Raw genomic sequence first — 22,359 nt, forward strand, 5'->3', positions numbered from 1 at the left:
CAACATAGATTTTTTGTGGATTTTTTTTTTCATGATTGCCGAATAATCTTGAATAATACTCTGTATAGATAAGCCCGGGTCCCTCGCTGCTTACTATCTAAACAAGGACTGAACATAAATTTTTTTTAGATTTTTTTTTATCGTGATTAGCGGTTAATCTTGAATAATACTCTATATAGATAAATACCGTGCCCTCGCTGCCCACTATCTAAAAAGCGATTGAACATAGAAAAAACTTGAAACAAAAATTGTAGAGAATTTAGTCCTCAACAATATTTGAAATAAACACAAATATCATAAAACCCACAGGAACTGAGATACTTGGAAACAACATGCAATTTTTTTTCACCTTTGACCTTTGAAATCTGAAGTCACGGTCACCCTGTGATAGTGATATAAGTTGTAGAGTGCCATTATAAAGGCTTATACGAGTCTATGGCTGACTGTCTCAAATTCCAAGATGATTACCCTATTTTAGCTAAAATTACCGGACTAACTGATCAGAGTAGAATGAAGAAAGAAGTTTGCGAGAAAAATGGCGCATAAAGTAAGACTAGAATCACCAAGTATTCGTTAAATTTTATTTCTGTCAAAAATATGTAGGTTCTTAGCACATTGACATGCTAAAAAAATGGGGCAAACACCCATCAAGACTTAATTCAAGTAATACCTGAAACGTAATATACCTGATTAATATACCAGCTATACGGCCGTATACCTGAAACGTAAGCTCAATGAGTATTGGTAACTTATAGTTACCATATTATATATTGGTAGCTTCATAGGTAACTATAGTTTCCCATGCTCTTTCCGTGAGCTATTCGAATAATCTTTGAACTGGGTTTTGGTTGCTTTAGCCGTTTCAATGTAAAAAGAGACATTTCCTTAAGGTCGACGTGGAAATGAAACTATAAGACATCAAGAATCTCAGGTTCATGATCGACATCAATGTCATTGACATCATGAATGATTGAATGTCATTGAATGATTTGACATCAATGTGAAATCATTTTTTTTTACTCCGTTGTTCTTGCACAGAAACGGCAATTAAAAATAGTCATAGCTTGGCACAAAATGACGAGAATGAGCAGCCTACGATATCGAAAGTTTTACGATCATTATCAGGCAAGTTTCATTCAAAGTTAATAAGTTTCATATTTCTGAATCCTTTTTAATTACAGGGTGTTCACAAAAAAGGCCCGTACCCCCACCTTCTAAAAAAAAGAGTTGAAAACCCTCGAGTATTGGGGGTATTTTGTGCCTCCATTGTTTTAAAAATGTGCGGGAAATCCTCAAACGGAACCTCGGGTCCCAAGGGGGCCCTTTGTCTAATGAAAATTTGGGGTCTTCTTATTTTGAGGATTTTTTTTTTTAATGATGAAGTAAAAATATAACAAACCCCGGATTCAGGACCCGATGTAAGGAACCCCCCGCTTCAGGTCCCTTATCCCTGTAAATAGAGATAAAATGTTCGAAGAAATATGTTCTCAAAATGATAGCGCAATTTTTAGGAATCTCAAATTCAAGCCCTTTATCGAGCCTTTATCTGCTCGAAAGCAGAAACATGTTTTGACGAAGCGAAAGCTTGACTGCATAACTTCAGATAGTTCTCTCTGACATAGGCTATATAACTCCAATTCACTTCACACACTTTAGGCTCTGGCTCAAGGATAAGCAAAAACCGTCCTTTTTGGCCCCAGGCAAGAGTTTTACGAAAATTTTTAAAATGCAAAGTCATATTCATCAATCCGGCCTAAGGTTCGCATTTTCCGTAAAAACCACAGAGATTAGACCCCTACCACTTTCTAGGAATGAGCTGAAATCGGGATGCTAGGAACAAAAAAAAAAACGACAAAACCAAAGTGTTGCTCTTGCAACACAGTAAAATCTCATTGCGAATGGGATTTCAATTATTGGGCAGCAACAGCTTGAAAATATTTTGATCCATGTTGAAGAAAGTTGCATTATGTTTGAAAAGTATGGGTTGCAAGCATTGTATTGGAAAGTTGGGGAAAATGGGTTGCAAGCAAGTATAAGTATTGGAAAGTTGCATTGTGTTTGAAAAGTATGGGTAGACACCTCAAACTTGGGTCCCCTTGGCTGCAACATATAAAAACCATTTGGTTAACACAACCTTGATCGTTACCTTTTTTTCAGCTGTACAATCCGAGCGCAAGCCTCATAACAATAACAGTATTCTCCCTAAAGATGTGAAAAATATTAATGCAATGGAGAACCCAACAGAAATGAGTCGATTCGTGTCAGCGTTGAACGCCAATGGCACTAGTCTTTTCGTAAGAACTGATTTGACAGGTGGGGGTGCTTTGATGAATGACACTCACCAGATCACAGGTGCGTACACATATCATATAGGCTATTGGTAAGTTCAGACACTGATAAAAGATCCTTTCGATCTGTAAAACAATAACGGAAAAACTATTCAAACTTAGTGCAGCAAGTATTCAGAAAAAATGTTGTTATTTTGTTAATTAATATGTTCGCACTTTAATCCGTTTATAAAAAATAAATAAATAAATAAAAGTTTTTTTTCAACTGAAAGTTAGGAGCAACATCGAAAACTTAAAAAGAACAGAAATTGTTACGTATATGAGAGGGGTTCCTCTTCCTCAACACCCCGCTCTTTGTGCTAATGTTTTTTAGTACTTTTAAAAAAGCTTCTTATTGTTCTAAATAAACGAACTTGTGTTTCAGGAGTCGTTCATAAAGAATTGGGACGGGATTTGAACTTTAGCTTAAAGAGCGAGGTGTTGAGGAAGAGCAATCTCCCTCATAAACGTAATGATTTCTCTTCGTTTTAAGTTTAATGTAGTTCCTTAATTTCAGTTGAAAAAAATTGTTTTTTTTTTATTTATTTTCTGATTGTTTTTTAAATAATGTCAGGCAATGTGGCTACACCTCCACTAAAAAATCCCTCCTCTCCACGGATTTATTCTCTAGACAATTCAATCCTGGTGAAAATCTACCCCGGATAATTACCCTTAACATCTCCATGCTTAAAATTAAATCGGCAAAGAGAAAGCAATACATAAGATGAATTTCATATAGGAATTCTGAGAAATTCCATCTGAAAAATTCACACCCTGGGAACTTCCCTCTCCATGGAAAATTATCCCCACCAAAAATCCCATTAGCATAAAATTATCCCCCTCCCCACCCAAAAAATGTGAGCTTACTTCCCAATAACGAATACTGTACGCAAATTATGGACAATTTTTTTTAATTTAAAGACCTTTCCCTAGGGGCTGTGGGGGGGGGGGGGTAGGCTAAAGTTTTTATCAGGTGATTTTGAAAAAAGGGGCGTAGGAGGGGGCTTAGTTGCCCTCCAATTTTTTTGTCACTTAAAAAAGGCACTAGGACCTTTTATTTCCGTTTTAACGAGCCATCTCTTGGTCTTCCAGGACCACTGGGTCGATGCGGTCACCCCTAAAAAAAAAACAAAAAAAAAACGCATCAGTGATTTTTCTTCTGGCAAAAAAAAATATACAATTACACATTTTAGATAAAAACTTGAAACGTCTACAGTTGGGTTTTCTGATACGCTGAATCTGATGGTGCGATTTGAATGAAGATTTTTAAGCTTTTAGGGGGGTTTTCTCCTTATTTCGATAATGAGGCAAATTTTCTTTGATGGGTATGATTAACTTAATGTTTAATCATACCCATTATTTTAATGTTTAATGGGTCTCAACGTGAGTTTTGTCACAGAGCAGTGTATTTTAAGTTTAGTTATTTCCTTTTATAATTAAACCCGATTGAACCTGAACCTAAATGAAACTTGTATATTTAAAATCAGCCTAAAAATTCGGTCCTAAAAAAATCAGCTCCTAACTTTTGATTGGTTGGACTAAACTTGATGAAACTTATATATTTGAAATCAGAATAAAAAATCCGACCCCTTTGATGTACCCATTGGTATGAAATTACGTTTTTTAGAGCTCCAATTACTATTGAGCCGGGTCTCTCCTTACTTACTGTTCGTTGCCACGATCTGTTCTAAACAACAGCTCTCTTTGATGATGGATGCTTAAATGTATCCAGTAAATTTATTCTTCTATCCGGTGTATTCTTGAATGTGCGAATAAAATTTTGAAAGGATCTGAGTTCTTTCGTGTGGACTTAAACATAACTCGGAATGGGAAAAAAAACACCACTACGCAATCGAAACATTTTAAGTGCATTTTTACGATATGTGGGCATCTCACCAAGGCTGTATTCATGATTTTTTTTTACAAGAAGGGGATTATTTTTTGAGGGGGTGTTTTACAGAAAAAATTATAAAACGCAACAAATGCTTTTTTGTTACTTTATTACGATTCAGGCAGAAATATCGTAGGTGGGTTTAAACTCATTACCCCCCTCCCCCCCGCGGATACTGTTTTTCGTCTAACACCTTTTTGAAATTAGTTAGACGAGGATTATTAAATAATGGGATTGGGGAGAAAAATTATGGCATTTTGGCCCGTATTGGTGATTAATTTATTAGCGAAGTGGACTAATCTCTGCTTCAAAATACGTGGAAAGTTAAACAACAGGTTTGCTACATGTGCCTGTAAAAAAATACCTGGCAACACTGTCCTCTAGAAGATCTTTTTTGCGTCAGTGTTGTTCTATTCATTAGAGTTCTGATTTATTTTGGATGGCTCAAAACATCCAAAAGTAGTGTATTGAAATGCAGTACAAGAGACTAGGAATGCTAAGAACCAAGTTTGAGAAAGTCCTATTTCCTTAGGAATGTGGTGAAGGAAATTGTTTATTTTCCCTATTGCCTTACTGAATGATACCCTGTTATACTTTTCACCTTCTTCTGAAGAAAGCATGTGATACATTTATGGGCGGCAAAATGTGTAAGAAACATAAGAAGAAAATCAAAATTAGCACACAAAAATCAAATAACAAGAAAAACAATACAACATTCAATAGTATACGCGTTGCGTGAACTGTAGCACGTACAAACGCTTTGTTTTTATGGAACTTTTTATCTTGTGATAGGGCTTTAGATCAGAGTGATTTACGTTTGTATAAATCCAGGAAGAAATAAAGGCTAGGTAATCGCCTAACACGTCTTAATACAACTTATCATGATAGAGGGTCTTCGAAATTTTTTTTATTATATCTCTGATAATTTTTATTATGAGCGCTATGAAAAAAAAAATACGGTTAAATTTACTATTTTTATTTTTGAAACCCGAAGTTTATAGTTCGCTTTTAACTAATGTCAAGTTATCCGTGCTATATTCATTTTTTTCTTAACACAGCTTTAGTCGTTTTTATAAAAAAAAAAAATTCTGTATTTTTTTTAAGGTCACGCTGATAACGTTTCCTTAATGCATAGGTTATTCCAACAAATTTACTATGCAATGATTGACTTCAATCCACGCCTTCGACCTTAATGACTAAGTAGCGTCTAGCTATCCTCCATATAATTATGTGCTCAAGTTTTATTTTCCCTGTTGAACTTGAAATTTTGTGACAAGCCTACAACCGTAGCTTGCTCCGAAAGGACAAGATATTTGTTTTATTGGAATCATTGGTTTTAGATCTATCTATTCATGGAGCCAGATTTATGATTTTTGTTAGACTATCTTACAAAATAATATAAACTGGGTAAAAAGGCACTTTTCTTTTTCAGTGATTTTCGACAAATTTTGAATTTATTTTCATGAACTAGAAATCAAAGTGAATTTAAAATTTTTAATTCGGTAAATCTACAAAATTTAAACACAACGGCCAAAAAAGGAATTTTTTTGTATTTTACTTTTTTTTCAACCAATTTTTAAACCTATTGTTATTAACAAATATATAAATTAAATCTAAAATTTTTAATTTGGTAGATGACAAAACCTCAGTTATCTAATGCTTTTTAATTAAGTAATAAAATTAAATTTTGTACTTTCTGATGTCATGTAAAATAAAAACTGATGTTTTTTTCGTTTTTGAGCCCTCTGACCGCCCCCTCCCATTGTTGTGACTCCTCTATTAGAAACTTCATTGCTATTGTTGTCACTAAGGAGACTATCGGGGATTTTCAACTTCTTTCTTAGCAATGCTCGGTGCCTGTTTTGTCACTAGAGGGGCTATGAGGGGTTTTCAACTACTGTGTTATCGATGAAAATCGATGGAAGGGATTTATCTTCCTGGATCGTGAAGTTACTATTTCAGCTACGTTTTGACTGTTCACCTGTTTATGTTTCACTTGCTTGAAAATAATATTTTCTTTTTCTGTGGATTTTCGATTAATTTTTGTTAATGAAACACAATTAGAAATGCCAATTTGGTAGATAGATAAAGTTTATTCTCAGCTATTAAATGCTTTCTAGTTAAACAATAAAATTGTTTATATTAGTTTTTGATGTTATATGTAGGAAGAGATGATGCCGTTTCTCCTATTGAGCTCTCTTGCATGTCTCAATGGTTGCGACTCATCTATGCGACACTTCCATGCTTATCATTACAGGGACGATGGAGGGTTTTCAACTTCTTTCTTATCAATTTTCGATGCTTGTTTTATCACTGTAGGGGCTATGGAGAGTTTTCACCTTCTGTCTTACCAATACCGTCCTAGACACAGCTTAGATACCAATATACAGTTATGAAGACTCGGTTTATTTTGGGACACAGTGCGCAGTAGCGATGCTAGTGGTTGGAGACAGGAAACTGGTATTGGTATCTAATTGGTAACAGGAAACTGGTATTGGTATCTAAGCTGTGTATGCAACAAAACAAAATTGCGTTCACGCCTATGCTGTTGTAGTACGATCTACGCGTCGGAGCGCGGGCTTGGAGGAGGTGCCAAGTTCAGAGCTCTGTACCAAAAGCTTCTCATGGGCAAGATAGGAGTTTTCATAACTGTATTGATATCTAAGCTGTGCTCCTAGATCATGAAGTTGTTGTTTCAGTCGGAGTTTGACCCTGGACCTATTTATGTTTCAGACATTTGTCCACGTTGTACAATAACTAAAACATGATTGCTATTTTTGACTGACAATTTGATTAATTCTCTGTATAAATTAAAGAGGCCTTTTATTCATAATCCTTTTCATACAGCATTGCCACTGTGTCCACAGATGATTTGGTCTCGCCCAATATTTTTATTTACCTTTCCCAGTTTTTCCTTTCCCGAATTAATTTGCTGTGCTTCTGAATTGGTAAATATTTACAAAGCAATCTGAAGTTACCCTTGAAATACTAAATTTATGTCAGCAAATTAGTTAAAAATAAAGGTCAAGAATAAAGTCACTGGCAAAAATCAGAAACAATTTGAAGTTCCTTTTTTTTAAGATCTGGAATGGTTTTTTAAGATCAAAAGTTATTTTCTCTCCTTGCCCAGAAAATCCCGTTATGGTAACATTCACATTATGGTTGTGATATAATGATGCACATCCCGAAGATAGTGCGTGACCAAAGCCGTTCAAACGAAGGGAGGGACAACTGGGCTGCCATGGGGGGGGGGTTGCTTGGCCTTGAGAATTCTCACTTTGATCAAATTTTTACACTAATTCGGTTTTTTTGCTTATATTTGAGTGGGAACGGGGGTGCTATGATTAATTTTTTTTCCAGGCACTGCCGACCTTAGGAATGGTTCTGTGAGTGGCACTATTTATGACTTTAAAGGCGTGACTGTCGAGGGTAAATATTGCAGGATAAGGGTGTCATGACCGCTGAAGGCGTTTTGTGTCTATATAATAGAAAACCATAAATATAGTAACTTTTTTCTCGACATATCGTTGAAGTTTTACGCAATGGTTCCGTAAAAATTCTCATTACAGTGTTGTTGGTGGCATTACCATTTTAGACGCTTAGGAATTATTGCAGGGTAAAAACATATTGAAACCATAAAATGATTATAAAAAATTATTTATCAGCTATTCTGATATTGTATTTATCACCTGAACGATATTCGGCATATTTTTGCTATTTTGAAATTGTCATATTACATTGGTGAATCGGCTGCCTTAAAATGGCGCTACCCAAGGACAGAGAACTTTCACTCTGATTTTTTTTTTTTTTTTACGTGATGCAGTACCTTAAACAATGGCTGTATTTCGTCCTCTATGAACTTCGTAGTTTGTATGACCAAACTAGTTTGATTTTCTAGTTTGAATTGATATGGTGATCTTGCCATAGATTATAGAGCTTGGATAAAAGATCCGAATAAACGTCAAAAAAGTGAAAGCTGATACCTACTTTCCTGAAAACCTCAGAAAAACTATTTAGCTTCTTACAGTTTGTGCCAGAGATAGAAATGTTTATCTTTAATGAAACTTAGATCATCAGAAACTCTGAATTTTGTTTTAATTCGGTTAAACAGAGCAGAATATTCTATTTGAGATCAGGAAAGGGCAGTTCCTCAAAATTTTCCAGTATACCTGCTCGAAAACTCTAAAAATCAGTTAATTGGTATGAACATTTTTGTAATTTGGCCACTTTGGGAGTTCCCTGTCCCGTCATCCCCTTCAATTTACAAACTCACCGACAAAAGGGAACCAAATTTCACCGTCCGTTTAGTCAAATTCTCTTTGATCACAACCAAACTAAAAATTCTCGACACCTCGATGATACCTAGTCCCCTTTGACAATTTGCTGATGGACTCTTTGTCTTTGAGTCAGTCAGCCAACGCTGAGGCTTACAAAATGATATTTAAGGTCTCGCATCCTCTTAATTTGCCAAGCATTTTAAAGTTACATGCAGAAACGCAACAGCAATTAACATCCTACTGTCAAAAAAACCGAAAATACCTTCAGCTGGTCATTAAAAGGCGCATAAATTAGCGCATATAAGATCTCAAATACAGAATGAGCGGAAATTACTTTGAACGAAGAAATAAAACCTAAATTATAAAAAAATCATAGACCACGCAATGGTACGGACTTAGAAAAGGGTGGTATGCTCTTCTGTATTAGTTTTTCTTCTCGGCATCTTTGTTTAGAACGGATGGTTGCATAAATTTAAGGGTAGTTTTGTAATAATAGTTTGTAATTTTGTAGTTTTGTAATGTAGTTTATAATTTAAGTGGTAGTTTTCGTAATTAAAGTTTTGTAATAGTCTCTAGTCAAATAATTTTTAATTAGCAAGTTGCATTTAGTCAGTATTATTTAATTAGAAATCAGCAGAAGCAAAAGAAAAATTGTTTTCATGGACACATTGTTATCAAGATTATGTTTCTTTTTAGTTTTGATTAAGGGTTTTGCTTCCACATTATCCATGAAATGACATTATAATTTCCATTCAGTTTTAGGATTAACAACAATCTTCCGTTTCATCGGAAAAACTAGTTTTCTTAAATTTAATTATTGTTCATTTTTAATATGATATTGAAAATTTCCCTGTTATGAGTTCTCTAATATAGACATTGTAATTTTGGGTAATTAAAGCCTAATAAGTTTGCCTAATAAAAAAAATTAAATAAGTTTGCCTAAAAAAAAAAAAAAAAAAAAAATCATAAACCACACAATGGTGCTAACTTAGAAAAGGGTGGAATGCTCTTCTGTAGTAGTTTTTCTTCTCGGCATGTTTGTGAAGAACTGATGGTTGTATAAATTTAAGGTTAGTTTAAGGTTAGTGGTTATAATTGAGGTTGCCAGAACTAAAACCTTTTGTATTTTCTAAAAGTTTATGCAGTATATACATAGATACAACATCCAATAATTCGGTTGTGTGAGCGGGGGGCTAGAAAGGTCTGCTTCCCAGTTTTGTCTTTCAATTATATAAACTGATGACATTTGAATTATTACTGTATAAGTAATGTAGGGAGGACAAAAATTAGAGGACGCCCGTCCCATTTTGTTTTTTCAGTCGGGCTTTCTAAAAGTCTTATGTGGAATATACATAAATGCGGCATCAAGTAATATGTCCCTGTGGTAAGACGCAAAATATCCTCAGTAAATTTATAAAGTGGACGGAAATTGTCCTATATACAAGGAGGGTTGTTGCTCCCCTCATAGTCCCTAGCTTAAAAATAAAGTCTGTCCTACGCTTTCCTGGAAGTATTCTAGAATGCAACAAGTATAGCAAGTTTGTAATTTCTAACATTTTTGTTTATTGATTGCCATCAAAAAGTCTTAGAACTGTATTCGTGAAGTATTAAGACGAAAAAAATATCAAATTTTAACTTGGTGATCTTAAATTGAAGGTGAGGTAGACTCCTCGATGTAAATTAAACTATATTCTATTGACCAGAAGTAGTTGCGTCTATCAGGAAGGCACGGTGGGGGTCTTGTCTCACCCAAATTTATAAGCACACTTTTTTCGTATTTCTAATTTAAAATGTGCTTATTTTGGTATTTTTCATGCATGAGTTCAAAAAACAGCAAAATCAACCCCCTGCCCCCTCAATTTTGAAAAATGAATTTTGCTCCCCCCCCTCTACGTTTTCATGAATTGATAACACTGACCAAAGGCAGCCTTAGTGGTACGCATAATCTTTGGGATAAAGAAGCGTGACCGTAGGCTACATATAACTTACCAAAAGTCTCACGAGAGTGTAATCTATTTATTTACTTAATTCTAAGCTACAGTAAACTAGAATGTCTTGCAGAGGCCCTGCAGATTTGTATCATCAGATGATAACGGCTAAAAATCCTGCTACGGGGCCCGCTTCAATTTGGCGGGGTTGTTTCTAATACCATCTCCACTTTTAATGCGCATATTACTGTAAAACTTACAAGTTTTAGACAAGAGGTACTCTATAATTACCGTTCACTATCATTAATGCTTTGAGGAGGTTATATTTAAAACAACTGTCTTTTAGAAAAGTAATTAACAGTTGCATTCCTGTCCCTATCCATTCACATGTCCATTAACATGGTACTTACAACAAATCCAATTATCTAATGACCATACATTTTTTTTTACTTATACAAGGATAGAAATGTGTCGGTTTGGATGGTAGGGAGTTTATCTGAAGTTGTTAATTTTCTCATTAATTTTCAAGTTAGTTTACCTGACAGCAGTTGCGTGTGGTGTACACGCAATGCGTGTGCTTGTAGACGCATGTACCCTATGCGTGTACCTTACCTCATGTTAGGAAGTCAAGAGCGAAGCTCTGAATATACTGGCGGGGGGGGGGGGGGAGCGTGCAGTTATTTTAGCCTTGGGTAGCATGATGCTGCAGCGAGCTGTCAGTTTTAGTAAAATTAAATGCATACTCGTTTTTCTATTTCTGGTAGTGGTTTAAATCTGAAAATAGTAATAAAAAAAAAACTACAAAAAAACAGATGAGCTGTATAAAAAATATAACAGTTTATTGGGAAGTCATACAAAATGAGGAGCTATTACCACAAACAGGAGTGGTTCCACTTCCCCCAAAACCTCCTAGAAGTTATATTCTGCCTTCATTAGTTCTTTCCTTAGTCCTTGTGGTGATTCGCTTTCCTTTTTGTTATTGTAGTGTTATTGATATTTTGACAAACAAAACTGAACTACTAAAATAATTTTCAATAAAACACAGATGACACTCAGGTTATTTAGAGGGTTTGAGGGGGAGGGGAGTAGCATAATTCTTTATTCCAAACTTTTATTAGCCTTTTGATTTTTCCGTTAGACCGTTGTTGGTATGATCGTAAGAAACACGCTTCTCGAATTACAACTAATTTCCAGCAAAGACAAAATGACGTTGTAGTTTTTGAAGGTTTAGGAAACGGTCACCTCACTCTTGTTTGTGGCAATTTCTATTCATTTTAAGTTTGCTTTATTATTCATTTCCATATCTGTTCATTTTAAATTCATTTATTCATCTACAGGAGTATCTGTTATCTCTGTGTTTGCTGAGATTATTTATCTTACAGTTGACAGTAATTTCTGTTTGTATTAAGTTGGATTATTATAGGACCATATTTCTGCTCGGTCTGGGCTTTAATATGGGTGTTTACTTTTCTTTGAGAAACTTCTCTTTTTAATTTTTTTTCCAAAATCAATACTAAAAAAATATAGTAAATTACTGAGCTTGTTTTATTGAAATGATTATTTATTAGCCAGTAGAGTAGATATTGGGATTGCAAACCTTTTTCCCTGAAGAGTTTTCAGTGATAGGTCTGAGAAACTGAATTAGTAATCTTTTTTTTTTTTTTTTTTTTTTTTTTTTTACTAAAATCTCATAACGTATATTTTTAGTTACTAGAAAGATTTTATAAATATTTGAAACATATTTAGTTGTTAAAATTCAAACTAAATTCTGTTTTTAATTTAGTTCTTTCGAATAATTATTTGAAGTTAAAACTAATTTTATAAAAAAAAAAGTAGCCAATATCAATTGATATCAATTGAATGCTTGTAGATGTAATTTTTTCGTATAGATCAACAATCTATGGAAGACTGGAAGAGGCATATACCACAAACGGTTTTCACCGAGGGGTTTGGGGGTGGGGGTGGGTAATAAAGAAAAATCCTGGATGATTTCAATAATTGAAAACAAATTGATTTTATTTGATAGTTTTGATAAGAAGTGACCAGAAATTGAAAAGAAATTAGGATTTGGGGAGTGAGCCCCCCTGTACACATGCGTGGGCTAAAGTGCTGAAAGAATGGTAACTATAACCTTAAGTATTAGCTCAGTAAACCTGAGATAAACACTAGAACTGTAGATTTCCCTTCAAAAGCCCTTTCCTAATAACTAACAAGTGGTTCGATACGGTATTTTTTGGGGAAAATGTACACGCATCAATGAAAAAATTTTCGTACAGAAGTTTCATTTTTGTAAATAGTAACTTTATTGTTCTCATTTATGTTGCATCTTATTGATCAATTTTTCTAAGGTCGTGCACTTTTGGCCGTGTTCAATTTCTTTTTCTAAAATTGTAGAAATATTTTTTGATGAATAAGTGTACAATTGATGAATGTTCATCAACGTAAAAAGCAGCCTCTGTTGTTGTATCAATTGCAGTCACTATTTCAGAAATTGTCTATGGATTGTTTTGGGTAGACCTACCCGTCCGACTGACCGTATTTCAAACAGTAGGCATTGCGAAAAGTGCGGTTTAATCCTGCTTTCTGGAGGAATAACGAGAGAAAAATTGAGATGGCTAGGGCACGTTCTGCGAATGAAGGATTACAGATTGCCGAAGATTGTACTTTTCGGCTAACTGTCTAGGGCTAAACGGAAAGCAGGTCGTCCGAGGTTAGGGTGGGGGGATGACGTAGGGAAAGATTTAATGGAAAATAAACCTTTCTGGGAGGGTATAAAGAGGGAGGCTTTAATGAGATTAGGATGGAGAAGGAGCGTGCGTGGTTGTGTTGGCCTCAGGTGGCTTGGTGCAGCGGTGAGTTGTTAGTAGTAGTATTATTTCCCGTTTATGAATTTTGCTTTTTGTTAACAGCTGTCACTCTTTACTTTCAGTTCGTCACTCCAAATTTAAATCAAATGTAAACAAAGCTACTAACCCTTCAATTGGGGCTGTTTATGTTCAATTTTTTTCTTGTCGACACCTCGAGAAAAATAACCATCTGTGAAAAAGTTTAACCTGTAAAATGTCCATCGGAAGAGGCTAGGGTGCCTGAAATATTGAAAATAATTTCTTGGTTTGTCGATTTCTCTGCAAAAACCTTGCGCAGAATATTCAAGTTCTCTGGACGAACCTTGTTTTTGATAGATTCACCCTGCCTCCTTTACCTTCTGTGCATGTTTGCACAGGACTATTTAAACACAATTTTGTTTGTGAACTTCAAAATATTTCTGACTGAACTTCAAAATATTTTTTCAATCAGAGAGAAGGTGAACTGTCACCTTGCAATATTCATATTACTAGACTAGTCTAAATAATTCCCTAGAATGAAGGGGGATTATTATATGAATTCTCCCCTTCCTCTTGACTCCATTATAATTTGAATTATCCCCTCCTTCCTCCCTTCATTATTATATGAAGAACCCACTCCGAAGAATGCAATATTTCTGCCTAAAATAGATCTCTTGATGACCGATTGTCATAATAGTGAGAGCACCCCCCTTCCAAAACAGGCAGATCCACTAAACCTACCCCTAAAAAGATGGTGCGTAACAATAAAGCACTGCTCATAAATTCATGAAGCTCCAAATTGTTTTTACCCTGAATATGACATAATAACATAATGACATAATGAAAATGGCATAATAACATAATGACATAATGAAAATGACATAATGACATAATAACATAACGAACCGAATAATAACGAGTAAAAAGACCCGATTCTTTATTCAGGCATAAAGAACTAAATTAAATCTGAAAATGTATACACAGGGAGGTTGATACCTCCTCAATCCCTTGCTCTTTACTCCCGTTCGCTTCAAGATTGAGTCCTCGTATATAAGAGCAATATACCTCCTCAATCCCTTGCTATTTACTCCCGTACCCTTCAAGGATGAATGCTCTTATATAAGAGCAATATGTTAAAAATCCTAGCCATTTTTTAGCAGACTACTTCGAAACTAAAAGGATCATTTATATCAAATTTGGTCTACATGTTAAAATTTTAGTTTAATTTTTTTGAAATTGGGCAAATAAAACAAATGCAGTAACAAAGGGGCTACATCTGTTGCATCCCTTCAGGAACGTACTAGTCAAGTTTTAGCGTAAAGAGTGGGTGGTAACCCACTACGTAAAAAAAAACAAGACAAAATATTTCTACATTAAAAACATATTCTTACATAAATAAACATATTTTTAAAAATGTTTAATGCTGCTTTTAGGCTTGTCCCCCCATGAAAATATTTTATGGGTGGCTATGCTATTAGCCAAGAAATGGTGCCACGGTTCCTTTGGTTTAAAATGTCTAAAGAGATATATTGGTTACTTTTTCCTTTATTTTGTATCATTTAAAAGGCCAAGTTACAGATCCAATTTTGATTATCCTCTTCTGGTAAAGTTGTAAAGAAATTATGTTTTATTTTATCATGAAAACACATAAAAGGAGTAATTACCAAACTACCTTTTTACACTTCTCTGGGTTGTCCGTGGTGGTGTTTTACTTCCTATCACGAATCAACAAAATGTCGGTTATTATGACCTATTTATCTTAATTACTGGAATGATTGCCTAGGCCATAAAAAAAAACAATGTGTCCTTGACCTTTAATTATTTTCTAAATTTGATCGTTTTTTGTGTATATAAGCTGAAAACTACAATTACTGCCACGTAACGATTAAAAACCTGAATTCTTGCAATGGTATTTTTGGTCAGTGGTAATCATCAAACAGTTCGTGGTAACAAACTGTATGTAAGGAGCGACCGGGCCCAATAGTAACCACAACTCTAAAAAATAGAATTTGATACCAAAAGATGCATCAAAAGAATTTATTTTTATGCTGCTTTTAGATATTTAAGTTTTACCAAATTTAGTCCTACCCAACAAAAGTTACGAGCCTGAGAAAATTCGCCTTATTTTCGAAAAAAGAGGAAACACCCTCTAAAAGTCATAGAATCTTAATGAAAATCAGAAAACCCAACTGTAGAAGTTTCAAGCTCCTATCTGCAAAAATGTGGAATTTTATATTTTTGCCAGAAGAAAGATCACGAATTTGTGTTTATTTATTTTGTTTTTATTTTTTGTTTTTGTGTGTGTTTTTTTCCAGGGATGATCGTATCGACCCAGTGGTCCTAGAATGTCACGATAGGGCCCTTTCAAACGGAAATTAAAAGTTCTAGTGCCCTTTTGAAGTCATGAAAAAATTGGAGGGAAACTAGGCCCACTCCCGCGCTCATTTTTTCCCAAAGTCACCAGGCAAAAGTTTGAGATAGTCATCCTGTTCAGCGTAGTAGAAAAATCTAATAACTATGTCTTTGAGGATGACTTAACCCATCACAGTCCCGGGGGGAAGGGCTGCAAGCTATGAACTTTGCCCATTGTTTACATATAGTATTGGTTATTGGGAAGTATACAGGCGGATTTTATCTGTTGAAGGGGGGTTACGTGGGTGGATCTTTTCATGGGGGTAGAGAATTTTCATGAAGGAGGTGCTGGATTTCCCAGCATTATTTAAAAACAATCATAAATTAAATAAAAAAAAACAAGTTTTTTCAACTGAAAGCCAGGAGCTACATAAAAACTTAAAACAAACAGAAGCTATTACTTATATAAAGGGTTTTGCCCCTTCGTCAATACCTCGCTCTTTAAGCTGCAGTATTTTTAGTAGTTTCAAAGAGCTATTTATTCTAATTAAACGGCCTTTGTGATTTAGGGGTCATTCTTAAGAATTGGAACAAAATTCAAACTTCAGAGTACCAAATTTTTGTTTGTTTTTGTTTGAAGAATAGACGAATTGGAAACTATTGAATCCACTGATAGAAGTATATTGTTCATCGGCTGCAAGTTGCAGTTGCAGACCTGTCGCAAAACCTAATGTTTCAGGGGGAATATAAACCTTAAGGCAGTTTGAAAATACTGTGAAATAGATATTCAGCCTTAATTATGTAAAATCGTTTCCTATATGCTTGCATACTCCTATTTGAAGAAAAATGGTAAGAGACGGTGGCGTACCTTTGTACTTTGAAATTAAATAATCATCATTGCTATTAATTATCATAGAATCATTAATTCTACTTTTTTTTTTTTTACATGCTGCCCAAGGTTCTGCGTAGTGCAGGTACCGATCTCCTGACTCTCTGTCTTTGGCCGGGAGTGCAATGCGTGGTTGTGGGCAAATCCGACGCTTCCCTTATTTACCCCCCCCTTCCCCAGATTTATCCAGGTACCCATTTAAAGTTGGGCTGACTGTGGCTGAGCTTAGAGAGTCACGCCGCTGACTTCTGTCCCAAAGCAACTAACCAGCGACACCAGGACTCGAACAACTGTATCCACGAAGAAAGGATTAAAATGGTTATGATTACTCGTAATTAATATTCACATTACAGCTAGTTGAGTAATGAATCATCATTGCTCACCACTAGTAATTTATGCAAGAACAGTACAAAAGACTCGACGATTAAAACTGCTAGAGCTCAGAAGACAAATGTAGGCTTACCCTGGGGTGGGAATTCCACAGCAAGTATTGCCAACGAAGGACCGTTCGAAAAACAAAGAGTAGCAATAAAAACAGTATGTAGCCATTCTTTTAAAGATGCTTACCAGATCACTGATGACGTACCCACCAGTAGAGGTTTTAGGCCTCATAATCTGGGGGGGGGGTAAGGTATACCATAGGAGTTTAAAAATACAAAATAAAAGGGATTTGATGTGGGATGTCAGAAGAATTGGGAGTGTGAGGAAGCTGCCCCCTGCCCAAGTCTGCACTGGTCCATCTACCTAATAAGGTTTTGAGAACAGAAATTCATTTGGATCTATCATATAGAACCTGAATTTCTATTTTAAAATTTGGTGAACTGGTAAAAACAGAACCAGGGCGAAACAGCATTTTCTAAATATTAAAATTTTAAATATTTCAAGTGTTTTAACAACTTTTTAAGGGCAATAAGTAGTTTGAATTAATAATCAAATTTGAAAGCTGCTTAGCCATATAAAAAATCCTAAACAATAAAACGGGAAGCAACATATATCTAATGAATAGCCCCAGGTCACGAAAATTACGTCAAAATTAGCTTTATTTATTTTATTTATTTATTTTTTTAAATGACTCTAACCAATGCTCAACAAATTAGTGTGAATGTGGGACCGTCAGACCAGCTTATCCTTTGCTAGAACCAAAATTATTTGATAAAGAACTGCTAATGTATGCTCAACTGCCTACGAATTAATTAATCACATGTTCCAAGAACTTCTAAAAGTTTTAAACACGTTTCGAAACTGTCTCTGAAGGACCTTATTTTAGAAAAGAACATTCTTTATTTTTATCCAGGGCCATATTACCATACACAAGAGCTTTTAGGGTCTTATATTCCTTAAAAAAAAACTGGTAAGAACTATCAAGAGCTAGCAAGAACTAACATGAACTCCAGAAATTTAGGATTAATACGTTATTTCAAGCACGAGGTTTTTGGCTTGTTTTGAAACACTTTTATTATTCTTTTATTAATATTTTTTTCTCCCGGAAACGATATTTGAATTTAATATATAACGAAAAACACTAAAAAAAAGTTGGTTCGGGAGGGGGGAGTAGTCACTAATTTAACCAAATATTAGTTTTAAAAAACCTTTTTAAAGACAAGTAAAGGGTAATGACATTTAGACCTGAATGATCAACACCGTCAGATTTAGCTGATTGCTCCCATTTACAAGAAGAGCCCCTCTAAAGATGATGGTTCTTTGTCCTAATCAATATCTTTTCTTTTGTAACTTCCCAAACCAAAATTACTGTCACCTTACACCAGAATTCTGGTAGCTTCACTGACATCATGTTACACCATTTACACCAGAACATGACATCATGTAATATGTTTCAGCCATGATAAAGCTAATTTACGAGAAATTTGGCAAATATGTTAACCAAGATTTGTAAATTTACCCAATTGTCCTTGCAATATTCAAATTAATCTAGGAAAAAAGAATTGTCACTGAAGAGAACATGCGTTCTAAATCCCTGTTGCTTTTATTGTGATTTTACAACCAAACATCAGTTTCATGATAGGTCTTAAACGAGTATTACTACAACCTTCCTAATAACAAATTTACAATATTTTGCAAATTTGCTAAACAGGATTTGTAGCTAACTAAATTTCCTTTGTAATACTCAAATTAATCAAGGAAAAATTTAATAAATTAAGTTTAGGGGACTTACAATAAATTATGTTGTAAATATAATGGCATTGGGTAGAATTGTTAACTTTACAATTAAATTAGTAAATAGTAGAAATTTTAAGTAAAATTTGGTAAATAATATTAGTTTAAAGTAAAATTGCTTAATCTCAAGATGTTAGAATTTCATCTAGACCAGTTCCACAAATCTACTAGTTTCTAAAAAAAGTCACAAAAGGTCTGGGCAGGATTAGCACAATCGCACAGGTCCACTTGTATTATCTGTTGGTAAAAATCAGAGCTGTGAAGTTGGAGTCGTAGAGTCCGAAATTTTTGCTGAGTGAAGTCGAGTCAGAGTTGGAGTCGGTATATTGAAAATATGTGGAGTTGGAGTCGGTTATAACTTATGAACTCTAGATAAATGAAGCTTTAAAACAGGGCTGTGGAGTCGGAGTTTTAGTAACTTTTTGCTAAATGGAATCGGAGTCCGAGTTGGAGTTGATATATTGAAAAATTTCTGAGTCCGAGTCAGTTATAACTAATAGCAAATCCACAGTCCTGGCAAAAATATAAATAACTTTTACAGTGTAGTGTAGGCCGTCATCAGCGGATTGAGAAAAAAGAGCCATCTATATTACGTTTTCAAAAATCATCTTTTTTGTTCTTCGACAATATATTCTTGTTTTACGTGTCAAGTCCTGTTTAACTTGTTTGCGTCTTGCTTAGCTTAGTTGACTTGAATACACGTTTATTTACTCAGTTTGTTGCCGGTAAATCTTTGTTATTGCCTTTTTCATGGAGTAAACTAATTCAGTTAATATCCTAAATTATTGACTATACAATTTAGTTTATATACTATATTGATTCAGTTTATATGCTGAAATAATTGGCATTATTTTAATTTTAGATTCTTCCTTTCCTAATGGTCGTTTACATACTTTACAAAATATGCCCACGTATCTCAATTCAGTGAATGATGGTGGTGTTATAGGTAAGCTTTATTTTATATCTATTGCAGTCCTTTTCAACTATTGTAATAAGTTCTTAAGAGGTCCGATTTCCTATTGGGTTTATTTAACACAGACAATTAATCATGGTTTATTTTCAGGAAACTCAATTCCCAAATTGGATCTCTTTAAATATGTCTGATTTTTATGTCTCTGAAGTTAGATTTTTTTACGTTTGATGTATTCTTACGAGATAGCCTCATCCACCCCACAAAGGACTAGCAATCAAAACTCACTAGAATTGAAAGAATAAATCAAGTAACAATTTTCTATGGACGGGTATTGCCCTGGAATGAATAACGGACAAAGTTTTTATGAAGGGATTCTCCCCATCCAAGAACAAAATAAACATAATTCAAAAATCTTTTCGTTGATTTCGAATAAGAATTGAGAAAATACTCACACGCGTAGGCTAAAGTGTAAGATAGTTGCAGAAAAAAAGTACTGTTGTTTGACCCTACACTGTCTATAGTTCAGGGTTGTACCCGGCTTATTCCTCCTAGAAAATTACCCCTTCCCATGAAAAATTCCAACCACACGTAAAATTAAGCAGTCATAATGGAATATGTGGTGCAGAATAATTTTCAACAACCCATGATCCGTGGGTCACCGTGGAGTAGCCTGAGAGGTTTTTTAATAGTTTTTTTTTACTTATGAAGTTAAAAAGATGCACTATAAGTAAAAAACCTTTAATGAAGTCTCAATTTAATTAAATAATTATAAAGTTTATATGCGCATCGTAATTATTTTCTTTATATAATTTCTCGTATTACACTAAAGGAATATTGTAAGTTGAAGATATTGCTGGCCCAATCCTCCCTTTTATATTCACATTGTGGTTGATTTTGACCCGGAGCTGAAAAATGTTGCTGACTCTGGTGTTTTGTAGTATTTATTTTCGCATTTATGTTTTATTTTAAGTCCCCGTGTTTGTGTTTCTGGGGATTGGGTTATCATAGTTGGTAAGATAAAGGTTAACAGTGGAGGTATGGTCAAGGTTATATCCAGGTTTTTTGTTTGAGGGGGAGGTTTAAAATAGAAACTTTACGAAAAACATAAACAATTTATTTATTCGACTGTTTGTTACTTTGTGACAAGGCAGAAGTTTTTTTGGGGGAGGAGTCCAAACTTGCTACTCTCTCTCTGGATAGGGGCTTGGCTTTGGGGAAGATATTGAACCCGAAGGCAAACTTACTAGACATTTCAGAGTTTTCGGGCAAAATAGATTCGATATCATAGGGGTTAGAAGATGGACAGATAGCAGGAAAAGAACAAAGGTGAGACTGATTGTCCTCAAGTAGCTTTTGGCCTTTAGAAAAGGCACTAGAACTCAATTGTAAATTAAATTAGCCCGCTCTCAAGTTTCTAAGATATCCTTTTCTGTTTGATGTTGCTTGGAAAAAGCTTTTGGCGGTTTTCTTGTTTTTTTGGAGGGTAAATAATGTTTTATTTATTCTCATTTTAAACTGGGGCCCCATAGCCCAGACTTACATATAAGTTTCCGGCCAATCGAAAAAAAATCCCACGGGGGATTTTTTTTTTTTTGGGGGGGGGGGGGGTGATATATATATATATATATATATATATATATATATATATATATATATATATATATATATATATATATATATATATATATATATATATATATATATATATATATATATATATATATATATATATATATATATATATATATATCATATATATATATATATATATATATATATATTATATATATATTTTTAATTGATCCTCATCATCTTTCAGTGCTTTCCATCAGCATTAAAAGTATTTTTGAATTGTTCGAATTGTCCATTCTTCTTGAAAGATGTTTTGCATACTAATTGTAAATCCGTTGTTATGCCAAGGTGAATTTATATTGCTTGTCCTGAAGCTTTTTTCGAGGGCCTGTGTACTTGCCACCACTGAATGCACATCCCAGAACGACATTTTCCACCCCACTTGGCTTACTTCCGCTCAAATGACGCAGCTTATATAACGCAATAATAATAATACTAACGCAAATAATTATATAACGCAAATGAATGCTTCCAACACAAACAATGCTTCCAGCTCAAATAACGCCCTTTGTGCTGCATGTGGCACGCTTCCACCGAGCGTGGCGCACGCCGCATGGTATACTTGATTCTTGAATTACTATTTTATATTTTTCGCATAAATCCTGAATTAGTATTTTTGGCTACGGCACGTAGTTAGTGAATTTTCCTTTCCTTTTTTCTAAATCATGAAATTGAATATTGACCTGTTATTTCTTTCAGAGGAGAGTTTAAAGGGTGAAATGGATGACACTGATGGGGAATGCAACAATTCTAGGTCAAATGGTGGTACACCTCCAATCTACGATGAACATCTAACGAAGGCCTTTGTGTGTGTATCCAGGGTATGTAATAGTTATTTTACTGAAACTAATTTTTGAGGTCGAGATCTCTAGAATTATCTATCGAAAGAGATGTAAGATATAAAATAATTCAGATATACTAGTAAAAAAGATAATTGAAATATAACTAACATTATGGAGAAATAAATAAGATATTGTGCTTTTTAACCTTTTATCCCCAAAGGAAAGTTCTTAAAGAGAGGTATGGCTGGCTTATCAAAACAAGAATAAATGTTGGTCAATCTCTGAGGCACAAATACAGAAAAGTAGATGAGCCTCAGTCCTTCCTCCTTGACTCATGAAGTTTGTATGGTTTCCTTATAATCCTTCTG

At 34.5% G+C, this 22,359-nt stretch overlaps 1 protein-coding gene across 8 annotated transcripts in view; it reads left to right on the forward strand.

Moving 5' to 3' along the window:
• Nucleotides 1-22,359, forward strand: part of LOC136043738 (orphan steroid hormone receptor 2-like) — a 302,790-nt gene that overhangs the window by 152,166 nt on the left and 128,265 nt on the right. For 7 of the 8 annotated variants that reach the window (XM_065728658.1, XM_065728656.1, XM_065728657.1 and 4 more), the window contains 3 exons: nucleotides 2,158-2,352; nucleotides 19,527-19,610; nucleotides 21,909-22,030. In XM_065728658.1, coding sequence (XP_065584730.1) covers nucleotides 2,158-2,352; nucleotides 19,527-19,610; nucleotides 21,909-22,030 — 401 coding nt within the window. The remainder of the gene's footprint in view (nucleotides 1-2,157; nucleotides 2,353-19,526; nucleotides 19,611-21,908; nucleotides 22,031-22,359) is intronic. The other variant, XM_065728659.1, reaches the window with a different exon arrangement.

Source organism: Artemia franciscana, unplaced genomic scaffold, assembly GCF_032884065.1.
Source record: "Artemia franciscana unplaced genomic scaffold, ASM3288406v1 Scaffold_898, whole genome shotgun sequence".
Taxonomy (NCBI): domain Eukaryota; kingdom Metazoa; phylum Arthropoda; class Branchiopoda; order Anostraca; family Artemiidae; genus Artemia; species Artemia franciscana.